The sequence below is a fragment of the Bos taurus genome, chromosome 9 (genome assembly GCF_002263795.3).
Source record: "Bos taurus isolate L1 Dominette 01449 registration number 42190680 breed Hereford chromosome 9, ARS-UCD2.0, whole genome shotgun sequence".
Lineage (NCBI taxonomy): Eukaryota > Metazoa > Chordata > Mammalia > Artiodactyla > Bovidae > Bos > Bos taurus.
In genome coordinates, this window is record NC_037336.1 from 41,822,331 (window position 1) to 41,844,489 (window position 22,159).

A 22,159-nucleotide genomic window follows, 5' to 3' on the forward strand; every position below is an offset into this window, starting at 1 on the left:
CCCACCAGGCTCCCCCGTCCCTGGGACTCTCCAGGCAAGAACACTGGAGTGGGTTGCCATTTCCTTCTCCAATGCATGAAAGTGAAAAGTGAAAGTGAAGTCGCTCAGTCATGTCCGACTCTTAGCAACCCCATGGACTGCAGCCCACCCAGGCTCCTCCGTTCATGGGATTTTCCAGGCAAGAGTACTGGAGTGGGGTGCCACTGCCTTCTCCAATGTCAGGGGATATAAGGGTTAACTAATTTTATTATGGAATCATTTAGCAATGTATTCAGGTATGAATCATCACACTGCACAATTTAAATTTAGATATATTATCTGTCAATAATATCTCAGTAAAGCTGAGGGAAGAATCAAATGTCCATGAAATTGTAAACCCTATTTATGAAAATCAAAAAATCTACATACTGGGCTTCCCTGGTGGCTCAGTGGTAAAGAATCAGATTGCCAGTGCAGGAGACATGGGTTTGATCCCGGTCCAGAAAGACCCACATCCTGCAAAAACTAAGACCGTAAACTGTGACCCTTGAGCCTGTGTCCTAGAGCCCAGGAACTGCAACTACTGAGCCCTGAGGCCACGTGCCATAACTACCAGAGCCCACATGCCCTAGAGCCTATGCTCTGCAACAAGAGAAGCCACCACAATGAGAAGCTACACACTGCAACTGGAGAGGAGCCCCACCCCACAGCAAGCAGAGAACAGCCCACACAGCAACAAAGATGCAGCACAGACATAAACAACATTATTTTTTTTAAAAAGGGATTCTAAACTACTAACAAAGTTCTATTGCTGGAAAAATCTAACAGCTTAAATTTTCCTTCTCTGATAATTGGCATGTCAGTATTTTTAGAAGAAATAGTCTTGTGGCATCTTTATAATCTCCAAAACTGAAGTTTTACATGTTTTATTCAGACTAAATTTGTTATTTGGGTCTTCTGCAATGCTAAATATTTTATGGGCTTAAGAAATGCCAGGACAAATAAAAAAGATGTTGATCAATCTACTAAATATTCATTCACATATGCATTGGGATTAACAAACATAAGCTTTCACTAGACACATTAGAAACTACCTGATTTGTCAAATTTCCTCCTTACATAAGAATTACACAATAAAACAAGGGCCTCTAGATAGTAAAGTATTGCATTTAATTACTGCTAAATAGCTGTCTATTTAGAGGCAGATTCAGTATAGCCAATTCATATATCAAAGGTGGAATGAGATACAAAAGTCATGAGAGAAATTTTAACTTTCAGATAACAGCAAAAATCTGGTAAGTAAAACATCTTGTCTCCTGGCTAGGACATATAACAAAGTTGTCATTTTATTTGGAAGACCTCCTGTAACGCAAACTATAATTAAGTATGCAGTACTTAAGCAATCTATGTTTTCCAAACTTCTTACTTCTTGATTCACCCATAAACTTTTGGGAACACAAGAGAAAGAGAAAACGTTGGCCATCAAAAGGGATAATTCATCATTATTTCCCATAACCATTGTGCTGGACTAGCCAACACACCCTGGCGCCCAGCCTCACAGTCCACTTCTAAGGGAAACTGCCCTGCTCTCAGGAGCACTGGATAGCACCTTATACAGAGAGCCAATCTTTGTGTTGACTAGCAGCCCCTGGAAAACTGGTGCGAAACTTCTGCCCCAACAGGGATGAAGGGTTTGGGTGGCCTCTCAGATTCTTCCTCAGGAACTTAAACCACAGATACAGGAAAAGAAATGAGAAGCTGGTAGGATGAACAGAGCGGGAAAGAGAATGGGGAAAAGGAGCAAAGAGTAAATAGATCACTCTTTATGAATGGCAGGGCACTGGAGCATCCACAGGGACCACTTCCTACAAGTCATCAGAGATTTCAGAGCCACTGTGCTCAGCTGTTCAGTCGTGTCTGACTCTTTGCAACCCCATGGACTGTAGCCTGCCAGGCTCCTCTATCCAAGGAATTCTCCAGGAAAGAAAATTGGAGTGGGTTGCCATTCCCTCCTCAAGGGAATCTTCCCAACCCAGGGACTGAACCCGTGTCTCTTGCATCTTCTGCATTGGCAGGTGGATTTTTTACCACTGCGCCATCTGAGAATGGTGCCAAATGCTGGTGCCTGCTCTGTGAGGCCTGGCTGAGTGATGGAGATGCCCTTTGTTGCTATTTTCTTTTTTAATCTTATTCCACATCTCCATTTCTTTCTCAAGCCTAAATAAGTAATACTTCATTGTTTTTAACCAAAACATGTTAATACAATGCAGTATTTTTCCTTACATAAAAATAAAATCATTTTGTTACATTCTCAAGTGCTTTTTAAAAAGTAAAATTACTTTCAGTAGAACTTATAAACAAAGTACTATTATTATATTGTTATTGTTATATTGTTATACAGTACCTTTCTTATAAAGATCTTATAATAAGAGGATATTTGTGTTAAGGGGGAAACGTAGTTTGGTCCGTTGATTAAAGGAAAACTAGTTTCTTAGGTTGAACCATAATATCCCTCATAATTTAAGGATGACACCACTGATAACAGAGCTTCTATAGCAGGACAAGGAATGGGAGTTTTTCCTTTTGTTTCAGAATTTCAGCTAAACCTCAAAGCTGAGGACATGAGAAACAGGTGCCCCTATACACTACAGAGAGGCACTAGTTGTATATATGCAAGAATTCCTTAAACAGAGGCAGAGGGGAATCAAAAAACAGCCCCACAACCAAAGTGATCAAGGTAGAAAATTGTTAGCTGGGTAAAGAATCCTGTGGCATTTCCCCTGGATGAACCAACCTCATGTCAAGTGCAAGGGGTCCCCAAGAGAAACATCCAAACAGGTTAGAATTAAGGCAAAATGGGCATCCTCTCCCCAGTTGGATACTCACTTCATTGAGAAAATCTGCAGACAGCTACCCAAGTAGGGTGTGAAAGAGTTCACAGAAGAACCTGACACGTATGTGTCCCCAGGAGTACAGGGGCACACAGAACAGATGCTGGTGTTTGCTTCTTAAATCTGCAGAAGTCCAAGGGCAGGAGACTGAAGCTGCCCACACAGTAGGGTTTGGAGAAAGGAGATGTGTTACTTGGGGTGGTCTCAGTAGACACCACAAAGGCGACCTGGCTAGAGCTGTCCTGAAAGGACCCCACTGAAGAAAGCTAAGTGCAAGGGCAAGGCCATCCCCGCACCACAGGGCCAAGCTGTGAGATGTTTGTTCCTTAGAGTCGTAAGAGGTCGGTCACAGTGACGCAGTGGGGAGGTCCTCATGGGAGTCCTGAAGAACGCACACAATGCTCCTCACAGAGAGCTAGCATGTCAGTATCTACCACACAAATGGCCCTTAACTGGCCACTCAAGACTCTGCTGTTTCACTCTAATCGTCTATCCCCCGCATTCTGACCCTAGGGAAGCCAAGCTGGCAGAGAGAGGAAAAGGAGAGAGAAAAAAGAACAAGTCACTCCCTCTTCTCTGCTACTGATCCTAGGCCAGGCCTGAGCTAAAGCGAGGGGGAAGCTTTGAATTGCATACAAGTTTTCACTGTAACTGGTATTTAGGTATTCTTTTTACTACCTCAGTATGAAGCTATTTGAATCCCCTGAAGGTAAAAGAAAGCTATAGAACATCAAGAGGTCAGAAATGGGGATCCAACAGAGCTTGTTTGAAGGAACTGGAAGCAAATTTTCAAGCTCTTTCATGAGTGTACCCAGCTGCATTTAATCCATTTTTAAAATGCTCACACTTTTAACTGTTCCATCTTTAACATGACACAAATCTTACCTTAGAAAAAAGGCCTTCTTCCTCTATCCTGTATCCTTTAAGGTCCTCATGCAGTTTCTGCAGACATTGTATGACTCTTCTTTGATGTTCATCATCCTTTAGCTCACGAGCTTTGATCAGAAAGTCATAGTGGTCCAATGGTCCATGGCAAACAGCTAAAGCTTTTGAATAAGCCTCTGTAGCAGCAGTTGGAGACATACTCTCAGGGGGCTGAACTGAATAGGCTATAAACAAATACATATATATAAGATTTAAGACTTTCTGAAATGAAGGTATTTCATAGTGCTCGATACTGTTTCTTAAAACTTTTAACCAATTACAATTGTACATATTTGAGCAGCTGTTGTAAAAATCATTTTGATGAAAACCATAATATAAAACACATTTTGGGGACTTCTCCGGTGGTCCAGTGATTCAGACTCTGTGTTCCCAAAGCAGGGGATCTGGTTGGATCCCTGGTTAGGGAACCAGATCTCACATGCTACAACTAAGACTCAGAGCAGCCAGATAAATAACTTTTTCAAAAACATACACATTTTGTACAATAAATATATAAATGATTGACTCAATTTAATAAACCCCAAACTCATAACCTATCAATATAACCCCTCTTCTAGGAAGCCTTTGTGTGTGTGTTTAGTTACTCGGTCATGTTCTACTCTTTGTGACCCCAGGGGCTGTAGGCTCCTCTGTCCATGGGATTCTCCAGGCAAGAATACTGGAGTGGGTTGCCATGCCCTCCTTCAGGAGATCGTCCCAACCCAGGGATCGAACCCAAGTCTCCCGCATTGCAGGTGGATTCTTTACTGTCTAAATCACCAGGGAAGCCCTCTAAGAAGCCTAACCCCCTCTACAGTGACAGCTTTACCTCCACTCCATTGAATGCTACCAAGGTTCATCGCATCCTTCCCCACAGCAGAGGTGGTACCTTTCTTTGCATTAGGCCTAAATCTGGTTCTTTAACACCAAGGCAGAGACTTAGAGACTAGTCACAAAGGGTTGTCTATTGCCTCTTTATTCCCTATCCAAAACAACACAGCATTCAGACATTACCATGCTGAATTCAGTTCTCTGCTTACAAGATTCCTTCACTTTTTCCATTACCTTTAGGTTGAACACAAAGAGCTGAGAGACAAGAAGAGTGTTTCAAAGCAGGGTGTGTTCATCCTTTTTTTAGCTTCTCAAGGAAGAAAACTGATTATCTGTGGTAAGGTCCGGTTATAACTCCATTCCTTATTTGGGGCAGGTTCAAGCTGGTACATTTTTAGGCAAAGATTTTGCAAGGGTATTTTGCCAGAGTTTCTCTTGTTTCATTGAATACCATGTTTCCTTTGTTTCAATAATATGAAAATTACTTAATTTAGGAAAAAAATTAAGTCACAACATTATTTTCATCTTTTTCTAAGAAAGGAAAAAAAAATCCTTAAATATACTGTGACTATTGAGGATAGGGCAGGGCTATCCCCTAATAACTGTTCTCCCTTTCTAAATAGGGGTTTTAGCTGGGTACAAGTCAGCCCGGTAAAATATTCCATATCCTGGTCTCTGGCAGCTAGGATGGCCACGTGACCAGTGGGATGTAAGCTGAAATTTGTGTGCTCTGCTCCGGAGCACTTAAAGGGAAAGGGCAAATTCCCCTCCTCTCTTTCCCTCCCCTCCCTCTGTCTGGAAAGAAAGTGCCATGGCTGCAGCTGGAAGAGCCAACCTGGCAAGGAGAGGCACACAGAATGCTGAGCAAAGCAGAGCAAAGTTCCCCAACAATGCTGAGCTGCCAAACCAGCTCTGGACCACCTGCCTGGATTTTTATGTAAAATAAACGTCTATCTTGCTTTTCAAGCAGTGTATTTTGGGGTCTCTTTGTTACAGAGGCCTAAATTGTACCCTAACTAATACATTGGGCTTACAGCCTGCAATAGAGAACCAAACTAAGGGTCTCCTGGGATCCTAGGCCTTGTAGGACCAAGGACAAGATTTGGGTTCATGCTGAAACTGAAGGCACAGGTTGAGAATTCCGCAGAGGTTTCCAGCGATTTGAGACGTTTACCAGGGTGGTATAAGAAACATACTTGCAGTTGGTCCACAGTCCCTGGCACAGAGATCATAAAATCCTTGGAATTTCCTAAGTGATAGAGCATCTTTTGTTATTCATAATGAGCCTCTTTCCATCACACATATGCTAATGAACTCAGGGAAGGTCCTGAAAATAGTCTCAGGACAGGGCTGGTTCCCAGAAAGACTAAGTGTTTAGAAAGCTGGCAGTCCCATCCACCAACCTATGAGGGCAAGGGAGGCTGGAGATTAAACTCTATAAACACTCCTGAACAATAAGATTTGGAGAGCATCCAGGATGGTGAACATCTCAAGGGAAGGTGACGTACTCAGAGAGGGCATGGAAGCTCCATCCCTTGCCCCGTGAACCCCTTCCATTTGCCTGTTTCTGAGTTGTACATACCCTTTATAACAAACTGATAAACATATTTAAAGTGTTTGTTTCTGAGGTCTATGACCATTACTAGAAAATTATCAAACTTAGCTAATTATCAACCCCCTGAATTTGAATTCAGCCACGCAGAAGGGTGGGAAGCAGGGCAGCACAGTTGCAGCTGGCCTCTGAAGTGGCACCATTTTTATAGGATTGGCCCTTTAACACGTGGGAGCTGATGCTACTACCTTCAGGTAGATAGTGTCGGTATCCACTACTGGATACCCAGCAGTGTTGGAGGATTATGAGACCCTCACAACCAGGGAAAATGCTCTTTTCCACTCCCTGGAATCAACTAAGTAAAATACCTAAGATAATGCTAATTTCCTTCTCCAACCCCAAACCCCCTCCCCAGACCGCAACCAGATCCTCAGCCAATCAATCATCAATGCTACCCAATTTTCTGTGTGTATGTTAGTCGCTCAGTTGTATCTGACTCTGCAACTCCATGGACTGTAGCCCACCAGGCTCCTCTGTCCATGGGATTTTCCAGGCAAGAATACTGGAGTGGGTTGCCATTTCCTTCTCCAGGGGATCTTCCCAACCCGGGGATCAAACCCAAGTCTCTCACATTGCAGGCAGACTCTTTACCGTCTGAGCCATCAGAGAAGCTCTCTACCCAATTTTACATCCTAAAGTCTCTCTAATCCATTTCCTCCTCCTTCTTCATATAACCACTCCAGCCGATGCTCTTAATTATCTCTGTCTTGATCTCCCTGCCTCTGATCATCTCCAACCTCAAATTTATCTTGACCACAATCTCTTAAAAAAATATCTCCCATCAACAACAGAAATGATCCTACTAAAATCCAAATGTGATTTTACCAATATTTGGCTTAAAATTCATCTCATTGTTTAAAGGAGTGATTTTCAAATGTAATTTTAACAGCAGCACCTTTTTTATATACAAAACCTTCCATCGGATCCTAAATTTACTTAACAGAAAAGAAGAAAGGGGTAACAAAGTCCCATCCTCTCCACATCTCCCTCATTCTCACACCCATATCCCTTCATTTCCAAAGTAGCCCCTAAGGCCTCTTCCCCACCTTATAGGATCACATTAAGTGAGAACAGTGCACAGAAAAGCGTTAACACAGCAGGCCTCAGACTGCAGAGCTTAGAAATGCCTGCTTGCAAAAGTGGGACCTTGACTGGAGCTTGAATTCCCACAGGGTTCCCCATCAATCCAGAAATAGTACGAGTGACTCACTGTGCCTAAACGCTTGTATTATATATAAGCAATATGGTTTATGCTGAACACCGAGTTTCCTTCTACAAGTCTGGAATTTTCGCACAGGCTAGGCAGAGGGTGGGCTTCCCAGGTGACACTAGTAGTAAAGAACCCACCTGCCAATGCAGGAGGTATAAGGGATGCAGGTTTAATTCCCGGGTAGGGAGGATCCCCTGACGGAGACCATGGCAACCCACTCCAGTATTCTTACCCATGGCAAGAGGAGCCTGGCGGGCTACAGTCCATAGGGCTGCAGAGTCAGACATGACTGAAGCAGCTAAGCACGCACGCATGGACAGGCAGAGGGCACGTCCATAACCACCACTCGACCCTAGGCCTCGAGTCTCTAATGAATCTTCCTAATAGACATTTCACCCCTGTTGTCAAAGTTGCTGGAGGTATTAAGCATGTTCTGTTTGACTCCACTGAGAGAAGATGCTTATATGCTTCTAATTTTTTCCCAAACTTTCCCCCACATGCCTTTTCCCTTTGCTGATTGTGCTTTGTATCCTTTCACTATAATAAATGGTAGCCTTGAGTCTAACTATATGCTGAGTCCTCTGAGTCTTTTAGTAAATCCCCAGAGGGTAGTCTTAAGGGGATCCCCAACACATATGGTGTTCTCATTCTGAGGTTCAAGGAATCAATAAACACAGAAAAAGCATTTGACAAAAACTAACACCCATTCATGATAAGAACTCACAGTAAACTAAGAAGGAACTTCCTTATCTTGATAAAGAATATTCACAAAAACCCTATAGCTAAAAATATACTTAAGAGTAATAGCCTAGAAGTTTCCCACTAAGATCAAGAACAAGTAAAGGATGTCCCCTCTCTTCACTCCATATCAACACAGCATTAAATAATGCCGTAAGACAAGAAGAGGAAATAAAAGGCATGCAGATTGGAAAGGAAGAAATAAAATGTTCTGTTCCCAAATGACATGATTGTCTATATAGAAAATACAAAAGAAACAACAAAATAAGACTCCTAGGACTAACAAGCAATTCCAGTAAGGTTATAAGATACAAGGTTAATATACAAAAGACAATCACTTTCATATATGCCTGCAGTGAACAGTGGAATGTAAAATTAAAAACAATAGCATTTAAGGACTTCCCTGGTGGTCCAGTGGCTAAGATTCTCCACTCCCAATAGAGGGAGCCCAGGTTCAATGCCTGGTCATGGAACTAGATCCCCCATGCCACAGCTAAAGATTCCCACATGTCCCAGTGTAAGATCAAAGATCTTGTGTGCCACAACTAAGACCAGCACAGCTGAATTAATAAATATTTTTTTAAATACCACTTACATTAGCACTCCCAAAAATGAAATACTAAGGTGTAAATCTAACAAAATATGTAAAAGATCTATATGCAGAAAATGACAGAACGCTGATGAACAAAATCAAAGAACTTAAAAATGGAGAAATATTCTATGCTCACAGATAGACTAAATATTGTCAAAATGTCAGTTCTTCCCAACTTGATCTACAGATTCAACGGAATCTCAATTAAAATTCTGGCAAATTATTTTGTGGATACTGACAAAATAATTCTAAAATGTAAATGAAGAAGCAAGAGAGACCCAAAATAACCAACACAATACCAACAGAGAAGAACAAAATTGGAGGATTGACACTACCCAACTTCAAGACCTACTAGAAAGCTACAATAATCATTATAGCACTGTATTGCCAAAAGAACAGACAAACAGATCAATAAAACAGAATAGAGAGTCCAGAAATATAGCCACATACATATAGTCAATTCATTTTGCCAGAGGAATAAAGGTAATACAGTGGAGCAAAGATAATCTTTTCAATAAATGATGCTGGGACAACAGCACACCCACATGCAAAAAGGTGAATCTAGACGCAGACCTTACACCTCACAAAAATTAACTCAAATTGCTTCATAGGAGGTCTTCCTTGGTGGTCCAGTGACTAAGACTGCACGCCCAATGCAGGGGGCCCAGGTTCAATCCCTAGTCAGCGAACTAGATACCACACGCCTCAATCAAGAGTTCATATGCCGCAACTAAGACTGGGTGCAGCCAAATAAATAAATATTTTTTTTTAAATGCATCATAGGACTAAATGTAAAAAATGAAATTATAAAACTCTTAGAAGATACCATGCAAGAAATACAGGCAAAACCTAGATGATCTTGGGTACCGTTTTAACTTTTTAGATACAATACCAAAGGTACAATTCCTGAGACAAATCATTGATAAGCTAGACTTAATTAAAAACTTTTATTCTGCAAAAGACAATGTCATGGTCTCATAAGAAGACAAGCCACAGACTGGGAGAAAATATTTGCCAAAGACCCATCTGATAAAAGACTATTTTCCAAAACACACAAAGAACTCTAAAAACTCACTAGAAAACAATCTGATTAAAAACTGGTCTAAAAACTTTAACAGAAACCTCACCAAAGAAGATACACATATGACAAAGAAGCATATGAAAAGATCTCCACATCATATGCCATCACAGAAATGCAAATTAAAAGAACAATTAGATACCACTAACAGTGTCAGACTTTATTTTTTTGGGCTCCAAAATCACTGCAGATGGTGACTGCAGCCATGAAATTAAAAGATGCTTACTCCTTGGAAGAAAAGTTATGACCAACCTAGATAGCATATTCGAAAGCAGAGACATTACTTTGCCAACAAAGGTCTGTCTAGTCAAGGCTATGGTTTTTCCAGTGGTCACGTATGGATGTGAGAGTTGGACTGTGAAGAAAGCTGAGCACCAAAGAATTGATGCTTTTGAACTGTGGTGTTGGAGAAGACTCTTGAGAGTCCCTTGGACTGCAAGGAGATCCAACCAGTCCATTCTGAAAGAGATCAACCCTGGGATTTCTTTGGAAGGAATGATACTAAAGCTGAAACTCCAGTACTTTGGCCACCTCATGCGAAGAATTGACTCAATGGAAAATACTCTGATGCTGGGAGTGGTTGGGGGCAGAAGGAGAAGGGGACAACAGAGGATGAGATGGCTGGATGGCATCACTGACTCAATGGACATGAGTCTGAGTGAACTCTGGGAGTTGGTGATGGACAGGAAGGCCTGGCGTGCTGCGATTCATAGGGTCGCAAGGAGTCGGACACGACTGAGCGACTGAACTGAACTGAACTGAACATGCCTATTAGAATGGCCAAAATCCAGAACACTGACAAATGCTGGCCAGGATGTGGACCAATAGTACCTCTCTTTCTTGATGAGCATGCAAAATGGTACAGCCACTTTAAAAGACAATTTGGTGGTTTGTTATAAAACTATACTCTTATCATACAATCCAACAATTATGCTCCTTGGTATTTACCCACAGAAGCTGGAAACTTATGTCCACAAAAACCTGCACACATATATTTATAGCATATTTATTCATAATTGCCATAACTTAGAAGCAACCAAGATGTCCTTCAGAAGGAGAATGGATAAATAAACTGGCACACCCTGAAAATGGAATATTACTCAGCACTAAAAAGAAATGAGTCTATCAAGCCATGAAAACACACACACAAAAAAATGTAAAAGCACATAACTAAGTGAAAGATCAATTTGAAAAAGCTATATACTGTAAGGTCCTATATCTTAATTATACAACAATGACATTCTAGAAAAGGCAAAACTATGAAGATAGTAAAAAGATCAGTAGTAGAAAAAGGAAGCAAGTAGATAGGAAGAAGGTGTGAATAGGCAGAACACAGAGGATTTTTAGGGTAGTGAAAATACCTTAAAATATACTATATTGATGGATACATGTCATTATACACTTGTCCATGTTCGTAGACTGTACCACACCAAGAGTGAACCCTACTGTAAACTATGGACTTCGGATGATGATGCTGCGTCAATGGAGGTTCATCAACTATAACAAATGTACCTCTCTGGACGGGACAGTGATAATGGGGACATGCTGAGGGGCAGGCAGCGGGTATTTGGCAAATCTCTGTACCTTTCTCTGAATTTTGCTGTGAACCTAAAACTGCTCTAAAAAAAATAATAAAGTCTTTTTAAAAAGAAAGAGAATCAGTCAGGCAAGATACTCAAGGCTGAAAGACTGGCCAGCTTAGGCCTGGATAGCAGCTGTATAAATTGAAACACAAAAGACTTCTCAAAAGCTGCACTAAATTAAATCTGTTACTACATCAGTGTACACAAATTATGTGATGCTGCTGCCATATTATTTTGATTTGTATTAATTTGCCTTATTGTACTCCAAATGGACAGTGGGAAAATGCCATTCTGAAGATCCACACACTAATCCACAAACATAAATGGGAGATTTTAGAGGGGAAAAAAAAAATCTAAACTGTTTTAATACCTCAATTTTCTACCTTATTTCACTACTCTCTCCTAAACTAAGTTTTAGGAAGATTCTACTATGCTCCATAGCCCACCTGCTATAAGATATACTCAATATCATGATATTTTAGCATCTGAACAATCTATTATAATTTTCTAGATAGTATTCGAACAATTACATCTATTTTTCTCCCTAAGGAAAAAAAAAATTAGCTTCCCCAGGCTTTAACAGGTTTATTTGTTATTACTTCAGCTACCCCTCCACCAACTTTTTTTTTAAATGAACATAAGCTTAAGATTTTACTGTCTTCATAAAAAAATAAAAGATGAAGCTTAGGACTGGACCACTTAGCCCTTATATCTCCTCCCAGTTCAAAATGCTTGCAGGCCTTAACAGTCAGCACTCTCTAAATCTGCAGCACTTTCTAGGCTCAATTAATTCAAGCCTCAGCACAATCCCTTTTTGTAATTTTAGCCCTTTTTCCAGAAAAGCAGCTCATTCTGCCCATCATAGCCTCTCTGCTTCCTGTCATAAGACCACTTTTCCTGGGCATTCAAAGAATCCTTGCCCTTCTTGTCCTGTGTCACTTTGTGGGTTTAATGCCTGGCACACTTCTTACAGAAGTCCAGCAAGTTTTAAGAACACAAATCACGTCTGTTTGTTGCGGGGGCATTACTGGCAGGAAGAGAAGGGAGTTCCCCCAATATTTAAGATTTCATCTTAAAACAGAGATTTAGAACAAAAAAATTTTTAAGTTCTGCACTCTTAAAGTCTATGCTTTAATAATAAAGCATAGACTTAAATAATCTCATTGCATTAATAGTATAAAGCACAATTACACTCTGTGGGGCTTCCCAGGTGGCTCCATGGTAAAGAATCCACTAATGCAGGAGAAGCAAGAGGCACGGGTTCAAACCCTGGGTCCGAAAGATCCCCTGGAGGAGGGCATGGCAACCCGTTCTAGTATTCTTGCCTAGAAAATCCCATGAACAGAGGAGCCTGGCAGGCTACAGTCCATGGGGTCACAAAGAGTAGGACACAATTGAGCGACTGAGCACACAAGCACTGATGCTTTTCTTAACGGCACATAATAACTTACAACAAGAAAGAAGAGGCAATTCGACAGTACAACTGTTGAGAAATTAGAAAAAGGCAAATTGACGCAAACAGCCCTAACAAGAATTTATATATATATATATGGGTTGTTTTTTCTAAATAAGGTCTTGACAGGCTGGCAGTGAATTGGATGGGGGGTGGGGGTGGGGGGGCGGTCTGAGAGCTTTCTGAAATTAAAAGTGTCTGTGTGTATGTTTGTGCATTTTTCTTGAGGTAAGACCTCTAAATATACTACAAATTCCTTTAGAATTTCAAACAAGTGAACAAAAACTGGTTAAGAATCACTGTTTTAAAAAGAATTGTCAAAATTTTGAGTTTAAAAGAAAATTCTATTAAGAGCGGCTCACATTTATTGAGCACCTACAGTGTACTAAGGACTAGGTTAAGTAACTTCACATAATTACTTGCTCTACTCTGCACAATAATCCTATTATACAAATAACTAAAAACACCCATAAATGAATCTGTTCATCGATTCATTCATTCACGTTTCTTGAGAACCAACTATGTAGCTCAGGCACTATTCTTATCACCAGTGAAACTACACTTAAAAACAAATACCTTTCCTTGTGGAGACTTCCCTCCAGTCAAGGGGAAGACAGACAAAAAATTAAATGAAGAAGCAACAAAGGATCATGTAATGATCAGTATACTGGTGAAAATAAAACTGAGTGATATCCTGGGACCTCTGATCTCCCCAGGGAGCTCAACAAAAGTACAGAATTTTAGGCACCACCTCAGGGGTCTGAATCAAAATTTGCATTTTTAACAAAATATATAGGTGTTTCATATGCACACTTAAGTCTGAGAAGCACTATGCTAGGGAATGATTGAGGACTCCTATAGATGATCAAGAAAAGCCTTCCTGTGGAAGTGACATAAGTTGACACCTAATATCCGAAGAAGTGGTCCTAAGGAAGAACTGGGAGAACTGCTCAGGGAGAAGAAAGAACTCTGGCAAACCTTAAAGTGAAAATGGAAATAAGCTTCACATTTTCAAGGAAGGAAGAGAAAGTTTACAAGGTGCAGTATGTTATAAGGTGAAGTTGAAAAGGGAGGAAGGACCAGATCATGCAGGGTCTTACAAACCATGGTAAATAGCATGGATTTGATAAGATCAAGTAGAAGAATTTTTCTTTTCCTTTTTTTTTTTAAAAGGCAGAGAGACCAGTTAGGAAACTGTAACAACAGTACAGTTCAGAGATATCTATGATTTGGACCAGAGAGTTAGCATTGCAGGTTAAGTAAACTGACCAAGTCATATAGATAATAACAAAAGCAGCAAAAATTGCCGTTTAGTGAGCACTCACTAAGTGCCAAGTACTTTTCTCAGTACTTTACACACTTCCAATCATTTAATCTTCACAACCGCCTTTTGATGCAGGTACTAACATTATCCCTAACTTAAAGAACCTGAAGCACAAAGGGACTAAGTAAGTAACTTGTCCATGTCCCCATAGCTAGGTAGTGGCAGAGCCAGCATTGTACCTGCAGGTCCAGCAGGGAGGCAGGATGTTATGGTGGAAGGGGCATGGGCTCTGGAGTCATACCCTCCAGATTTATCTCCTGACTCCACCATTTCAACTCTGGATCATAGCAAGTTGGTCACAAAATCACAGTCCTAGCCAATGATGCCTAAGAGGAAGTCAACTTCTGCCAGAGTGTCTCCTGATGCTCTTCAAAAGATGACTAGGACAGAAACTCATTCCTTCCTGCCTCTGTACTTTTACCTATGAAGTCAACATACCTGTACTGCTGCAAGTACCTTCAGAACATGAGAGGAAATGCCGCTGACACACTGAGGACAACAATAATCTTGATATATGTGTGATAGTGAATTTTATGTCAACTTGACCGGGCCATGGAGTGCCAATACATTTGGTCAAACACCACTGTAGATGCGTCTGTGAGGGTATTTCTTTTAAGCTTAACATTTGAAGCAGTAGACTGAGTAGACTGCTCTCCATTATGTGGGAGGGTGCCATCCAATCGGTTGAAGTCCTGAACAGGAGACTGATCTTCCCCTGAGTAAGAGGGAACTCCTTGAGCCTGGATGCGTTTACGCTGTAACATTGGTTTTCTCCTGCCTTTAGACTCAAACTGAAATGTTGGTTCTTCCTGGGTCTTAAGCTGAGAACTACACTACTGGCACTTCTGGTTTTCAGGCCTTTGGACGCAGATGGGAATTAACACCACCAACTCTCCTGGGTCTCCAGGTCTTCAGCATACTGATGTAGATCTTGGCACTTGTCAACCTCCATAACTGCACAAGCTGATGATTTCTTATAATAAATCTCTTTCTAATGTACATACATCCTATTGGTTGTCTCTGAAGAACCTTGACTAAAATATATGTCATAAAGCTTAACTGTGTTTCCACAGAGCTAGAGTAATAACAGCAAAGGGGATGTGTGGTCTCTGTGCTCTTTGGGGCTTTAAATAGGAATGAAATTTCAAATTCTACACAAAGTAGATAGTTAAGAAAATCTTACAGATATTCTTTAAAGACTTAGGCAAAATGGTGGACCAGACTATTTCAACAGAAAGTAAGCATTTTTCTTTCAGAAATGTTATTTTACAGGTTTGTTTCACCCTTAAGGGTTTTCACTTGGTGTTACATATTTTTGAGAACCCATCTCCAACTTTATACTCAAAATCAGTAGAGATGTCATTTAATGTGCAGAAATTTTACATACAACTCATCAGTAAAGTGGCTCAGCTCAAAAACATACGAGTAAAGAATTCTCAGCTCAAAAATACCCTGTGATTAAAGAACTGAATATATGCAAGATAACAAATGATTATACAAATTTAAAGAGTTTTCAAGGTAAAGAAAATTATCTTTTTGCATTATTCCTTCCTAGACAGCTATATGTCCAAAAATATTCAATAAAATTTTTGATGAGTCTATTTCAAGACATTGCATGTGTTTACTTCACTAGAATTAAGGATGTTGTATAAAAATCAACAGATTACAAGAGGTACTTACATAACCCAGAAAAGTCATATGCTTTATGTTCATTTTAACAACTTAAGATTTTCTTTGCAAAGCTTGGATTCATTTGAAAACTTATGAGAAACAGAATCCTGAAAGGTAAAGAAAACACTAACAAGTGCCTCCTATGTAGCCAGCGTACACACAGCATGTTCTATATATTATCTTACTTCTCCAAAAAAATCTAAGGTAGGCATTGCTATTCCTTACAAATGAGGGAACTAAAACACCACAAAAAGTTAGAAAATGTTAAGTGAATGTGCAAGATAGGAGCTCAAGCTAAACGACCCCAAACCACCAGGATACTTCGCTCATTAAAATCACCATAACACTACAGACAAGTGAAGACTGTGCTCCCAGTTATCGCAGCCAGGCAACAGAAAATCAAAACACAAACCTCTCTCAGGCCCTCTAATTTGAAGTACTCAAGCCTCCTGGAGCAACCATCAACCCACTCCTGGGTTTCCACCCTACTCAGGCCCAGCTAGAGCTCTGACCTGCCTGCACTCTGGGGTCAACCTCCCTCTGCTAATAAACGGTACTCTTCCAAAACCCAGCAGCAGCAGATTTTTTTTCTACTGAAGTATAGTTGGTTTACAATGCTGTGTTAGTTTTAGCTACAGCAAAGTGACTCAGTTACACACACACACACATATATATATGCTTTTTTCAGATTTTGTTTCATTACAGGCTATTATAAGACATTGAATATAGTTACCGGTGCCAGATAGTGTTCTTGCCTGCAGAATCCCAGGGACGGGGGAGCCTGGTGGGCTGCCCTCTATGGGGTCGCACAAAGTCGGACACGACTTAAGTGACTTAGCAGCAGCAGCCAGATAGTAGGTCCTTGTTGTTTACTCCTGATTTACCCCTCCTCTCTCCATTCCTCCTTGGTAACCATAGTTTTTTTCCTATGTGTATGAATCAGCAGCTTTTTTACTAAAAGCCCAAAGTTGAAATGTTAGAGCAAAGAAATTCCTTTCTATATAAATATAAAAGCGCTTATGCTTCACATAACTGGCTCTTAAGAATTCTGACTAACTAGATTAATGTACACCTTTTTGAGTTTTGAGAACCAAGTATTAACATATTTGGCACTAAATGAAGACCCAGCTCTCAAAAACAAAGATGACACCAAGTCAGGAGACAGACCAATGGATCACAGTTGTGATTCAAAATGATGTTGATGTGCCACAAAACGGGATAAAAGTACCAAAAGGTGTAAATAGGTTCAAAAACTTAATTATACTGAAAAGAATCAATTGAAAACTTATCAGCAGAAGAACTGAATACGCAACAACAAATAAAGTAGCCATAGAGTATAAAGCTCTGTACTAAAAACTTCAAACAACCATCTAGACAGACACTGTAACTGCACTCAAAATGCCAACAGGGCACTGGGAGAGATTTAAAAAAGTGGATAAACAACTTTAATAAAATGTGGTACCAAGTAAAGGGAAGAGAAGGATGCTATGAGATCACAGAGCCAAAGCACCTAGGTTAAGGAGGTTAAGTAAGGTTACTCAGGAAATGATGTTTCAATTGAGAGCAAAAAAGAGAAACAGGAGTTAGCCAGGGAAAAATAGAAAAAAGAGAAGGAGGTGCATCAGGCTGAGAGAAGGCTCTGAAATATGAGAGGACCGTACATTACAGAAAATGAAACAAGTTCAGTACTGAGATAAAATATAAAAGGCCCAGGGGCAAGAATTAAGATACTAGAAAAATACAAAGAAACCAGGTGACACAGGGCTTTACAATGGTAAATTTAAAGTTAAATTCAAATAGTTTTTTAATTTAATACTGAAGATACCAGGGAGCCACTTAGGAGTTTTAAAGAATTTGGTGGCTTAATTATACCTCCTCTTAAGCAAAGAAGAAGGATGCTGTGCTGTGCTGTGCTGTGCGTAGTGGTTCAGTTGTGTCCGACTCTCTGAGAGCCTATGAACTGTGGCCCGCCAGGCTCCTCTGTCCATGGGGATTCTCCAGGCAAGAATACTGGAGCGGGTTGCCATGCCCTCCTCCAGGGGATCTTCCCAACCCAGGGATCAAACCCAGGTCTCCCATATTGTAGGCGGATTCTCTACTGTTTGAGCCACCAGAAAAGTGCAAGGAGGAGGATACTGGAAAACAATTTAACAGCTTTATCCTTCTGACATATTAGCAATGACCTGTTGCAAATACAATAGGGGAAAAAAGGATCCCACTTACAATTAAGATTAAAAAGTCTAAAATAAAGAAGAGTCATATTAACAATCAATCTGTAAGATCTATGTGAAGAGAACTAAATTTTCAAAGGCATAAATGAAAATTTGGAAAACTGGACACAATGTTATGGAAAAGAAAGGCACAACATCATAACACTGTCAATTCTGTACAATTTACAGATTAAACACAGTTCCATCAAATTCCAATTCCAACATCTTTAGAAAATCATGAAGATGTGAAGTAATGAGGAGGATCTTATCTACCAGATGAGAAAATAATTATAAAACACTGTGGAGAAGGCAATGGCACCCCACTCCAGTACTCTTTCCTGGAAAATCCCATGGGCAGAGGAGCCTGGTAGGCTGCAGTCCATGGGGTCGAGAAGAGTCGGAAACGACTGAGCGACTTCACTTTCACTTTTCACTTTCATGCACTGGAGAAGGAAATGGCAACCCACTCCAGTGTTCTTGCCTGGAGAATCTCAGGGACGGGGGAGACTGGTGGGCTGCCGTCTATGGGGTCACACAGAGTTGGACATGACTGAAGCGACTTAGCAGCAGCAGTGATCTGAAGATCAATGAACATATTCCAAAGCAAGTCTTCATTAAATAACTTAATATAGATAATAAAAAAGAAAGGTATACCAAATCTTATCACTGTTCTTTTATCACCCAACTTGAAATTATTTCTTTGTTATTTACTTTATGTCTGTCTCTCTCAACTAGACTACAAGTCACAAGAGGGAAGGTAAAAGTCATTCAGGATCGTCTGACTCTTTGCAACCCAATGGACTACATAGTCCTTGGAATTCTCCAGGCCAAAATAGCTCAGTGAGTAGCCCTTCCCTTCTCCAGGGGATTTTCCCAACCCAGGGATAGAACCCAGGTCTCCTGGACTGCAGGCGGATTCTTTACCAGCAGGAAAGCCAAAAGAGAAGACATCATGTCTGTTTAATTCACTGTATACCCTGCACCTACAATGCCTGGCATATGATAGGCACACAATAAATATTTGTTGAATAAATGAATTAAGCAATGGGAGCCAAGAGATCATTCAACAAGTGACAGCTAGACAACTAGAATAGAAAAGTTAATTTAGATTATCCCCTCATAGTACATACCAAAATACTTTCCAGATGGCTTTAAAATGTAAATACATTAAAAATTTCAAACCAAAAAAATAAAGTACAGGTGAATATCTTCCTAGTCCAGTGGTCTGCAAACTATGGTCAGCAGGCCAATGGCTATACCCAATAGTCTATTGTCTCTGGCTGTTTTCACAGTACCAGAATTGAGTACAATTGTTCATCGGTATCCGCAGGAGATTGGCTCAAGGAGCCCCTTCATATACCAAAATCGACAAATGCTCAAGTCCCTGATATAAAATGGTACAGTACAATAAATACAGTTGGCCCTCTGCATCCACAGATGTTCAACTCAAAAATAAGGATGGCCAATTATAGCTGCAATAGAGACCATGGCAGGCAAGGACAAAAGTATTACCTGACCCTTTCCAGAAAAAGGTTGCCAATCCCTGACTTACTCTCCTAACAGGTGTGGACTTTCTAAAGCTAATCCTGTCTGGACAATGACAATCATCTGTGAAACTCAGACTTAATGAATCCCAATTAAATCCCTGTAGTAATGGATCAAAAACATAACCATGAGAGCTAAAATTATAAAATGTTTAGAAGAAAACATCATTGTAAATCTTCATGACCTTGGATTAGGCAATGATTTCTTAGTTATGATACCAAAAGCAAAAGCGACCAAACAAAAAATAAATTGGACTTCATCAAAATTAATACTTTTGTATTAATAAAGGACATTACCAAGAAAGTGATGATACAACCCACAGAATGGGAGAAAACATTTGCAATCTATAATCTGACATAATTCATTAAGAAATAGAATCCAACAATTTCACCTATGAGTATTTCTCTGAAGGAAACAAAATCACTATCTCAAAAAAATCACTGCACCCCCATGTCCACTGTGTGTGCATGCTCAGTCACTAAGTCGTGTCCCACTCTTTGTGACCCCATGAACTGTAGCCTGTCAGGCTCCTCTGTCCATTGCTGCTGCTGCTGCTGCTGCTGCTGCTAAGTCGCTTCAGTCGTGTCCAACTCTGTGCGACCCCATAGACAGCAGCCCACCAGGCTCCGCCATCCCTGGAATTCTCCAGGCAAGAACACTGGAGTGGGTTGCCATTTCCTTCTCCAATGTATGAAAGTGAAAGTGAAGTCGCTCAGTAAGTGTCCGACTCTTCGAGACCTACCAGGCCGCGACCTACTCTTCTGCAGCCTACCAGGCTCCTCCGTCCATGGGATTTTCCAGGCAAGAGTACTGGAGTGGGGTGCCATTGCCTTCTCCGTCTGTCCAATGCAGCATTATTTAAATAGCCAACACATGAAAACAAGTGTAAATCAACATATGAAAGGATAAATCAACAGTAACATAAACCAGGGTGTTGACTGCCATTTTGAGTAAAAAACTAATGACTTTAAGGGTACACAATGTGAGCCTTTGAGTACTACAAATGTTCTATTTTTGATTTGGGTTGTATTTACACAAATCTGTTTATAAAAATTCAGTAGGCTTTACAATTACCACTTGTGTACTTTTCTAAATGAATCGTATACATTAATAAGTATACTTAAAAAATAAAAATGAAGTTCACAGTGATTATCTTTCCTGTATTTTCTACTATGCACATGTAGTATTTTTATAATAAAAATAATTTACTTTTAATAGAAAAAAATAACTCATCAAGTATAAACAAAGGAGACCTGTCTTAATAGCCCAAGGAGCCTTAAGGTGAGACATGAATATGACCTGGCCACCAAGTTAATGTACCAGGACACAGAAAAGGTAACCTAAAGTACTGTTCTGGCCAGAAATGTCCAAAGGAATATACTGATATGTGGACCGTGTTTACAGAATGACATTCAGAAACCATACTGTAGTCTCAAGAAGGGAAGTACTTCAGGGATCTAGAAACCGTAAGATTTCATAAGAATGTCATGAGATGCGACTGTAAGACAAGAGAGGTTGACACTAAGGAGAGAGTAACATCCCAGCACTTTGTGTCTAGCATACAGGTGCACCAAGAAATATTTGCAGAATGAATGCACAGATGAATGGGAGAAATATAAGTCTTTGATGTTGTAAAGGCTGTCAAATGGAATTGGGACAAGGAAATATGATAAATGAATAAATGACTATATAAATTAATAAGATACACATCATCGGTCTTAATATACTTAGAAAACTGCCATGAGAATAATGAGAACTAGAGTTATATAAGCTGTCCTTGGGGAAAGAGTCAAGATGAATGAGGAGAAGTTACAGAGAAGCTCAAATCTCAGCCTATTAAAGTATTTTCTAGCAATTAGGGCTACCCAAAAATGAACAGAATGCCTCAAAAAGAAATAAAGGCAGAAAGTACATTCCCATCTGACATTTGACTACATAACCCAGAGGTCCCCTTCAGCTCTATTATTCTATGATCCTACGAAATGTTATCATTGTATCTCACTGCACAGCAAATAATTAACAACTGGAGTTACTCTGAAAACAGTATCCATAAGCAATATCTTACTAAATGAAGATATGATACCTAAGTGACTTACCTGAATACTATAAATCAAATTTGAACAGCTTTCTTTGAAACATCATGATGAAAGCAGTAGCTCATATTTTCTAAGACCCTCTAGATATATTCAGGATATCCAGAGAAAAGGTAGTTAAATCTAGGATAACAACAACCATCCTGGTTATCTGTAGAGGCCCTCCACACAATCTTAGAAAAATCAAAACTGCATTTTCTAGAATTCAAAGCATTGAAATCAGACTGAGTCCTTTGCCATTGTTAACATAAGTGAGTCTGCCCCCCAAATCAAAAAGGTTTTAGTAATTATACATAGAGCTGAGTTCGTCCTATTCCTTTTCACTGACTGGAATCCACCACCTCTACCATTTCAATATTACCATTTCAATTACTCCTGGCATAGCCCCACACTTATATAACATGTCTTATGGTTTTCAAAGGACT

At 40.1% G+C, this 22,159-nt stretch overlaps 1 protein-coding gene across 1 annotated transcript in view; it reads right to left on the reverse strand.

The window, feature by feature from the left end:
• AFG1L (AFG1 like ATPase) overlaps positions 1-22,159 on the reverse strand; it is a 196,011-nt gene that overhangs the window by 167,221 nt on the left and 6,631 nt on the right. Inside the window, exon 2 of the mRNA NM_001192915.1 lies at positions 3,756-3,979. Within this exon, the coding sequence (NP_001179844.1) occupies positions 3,756-3,979 (224 nt within the window). The remainder of the gene's footprint in view (positions 1-3,755; positions 3,980-22,159) is intronic.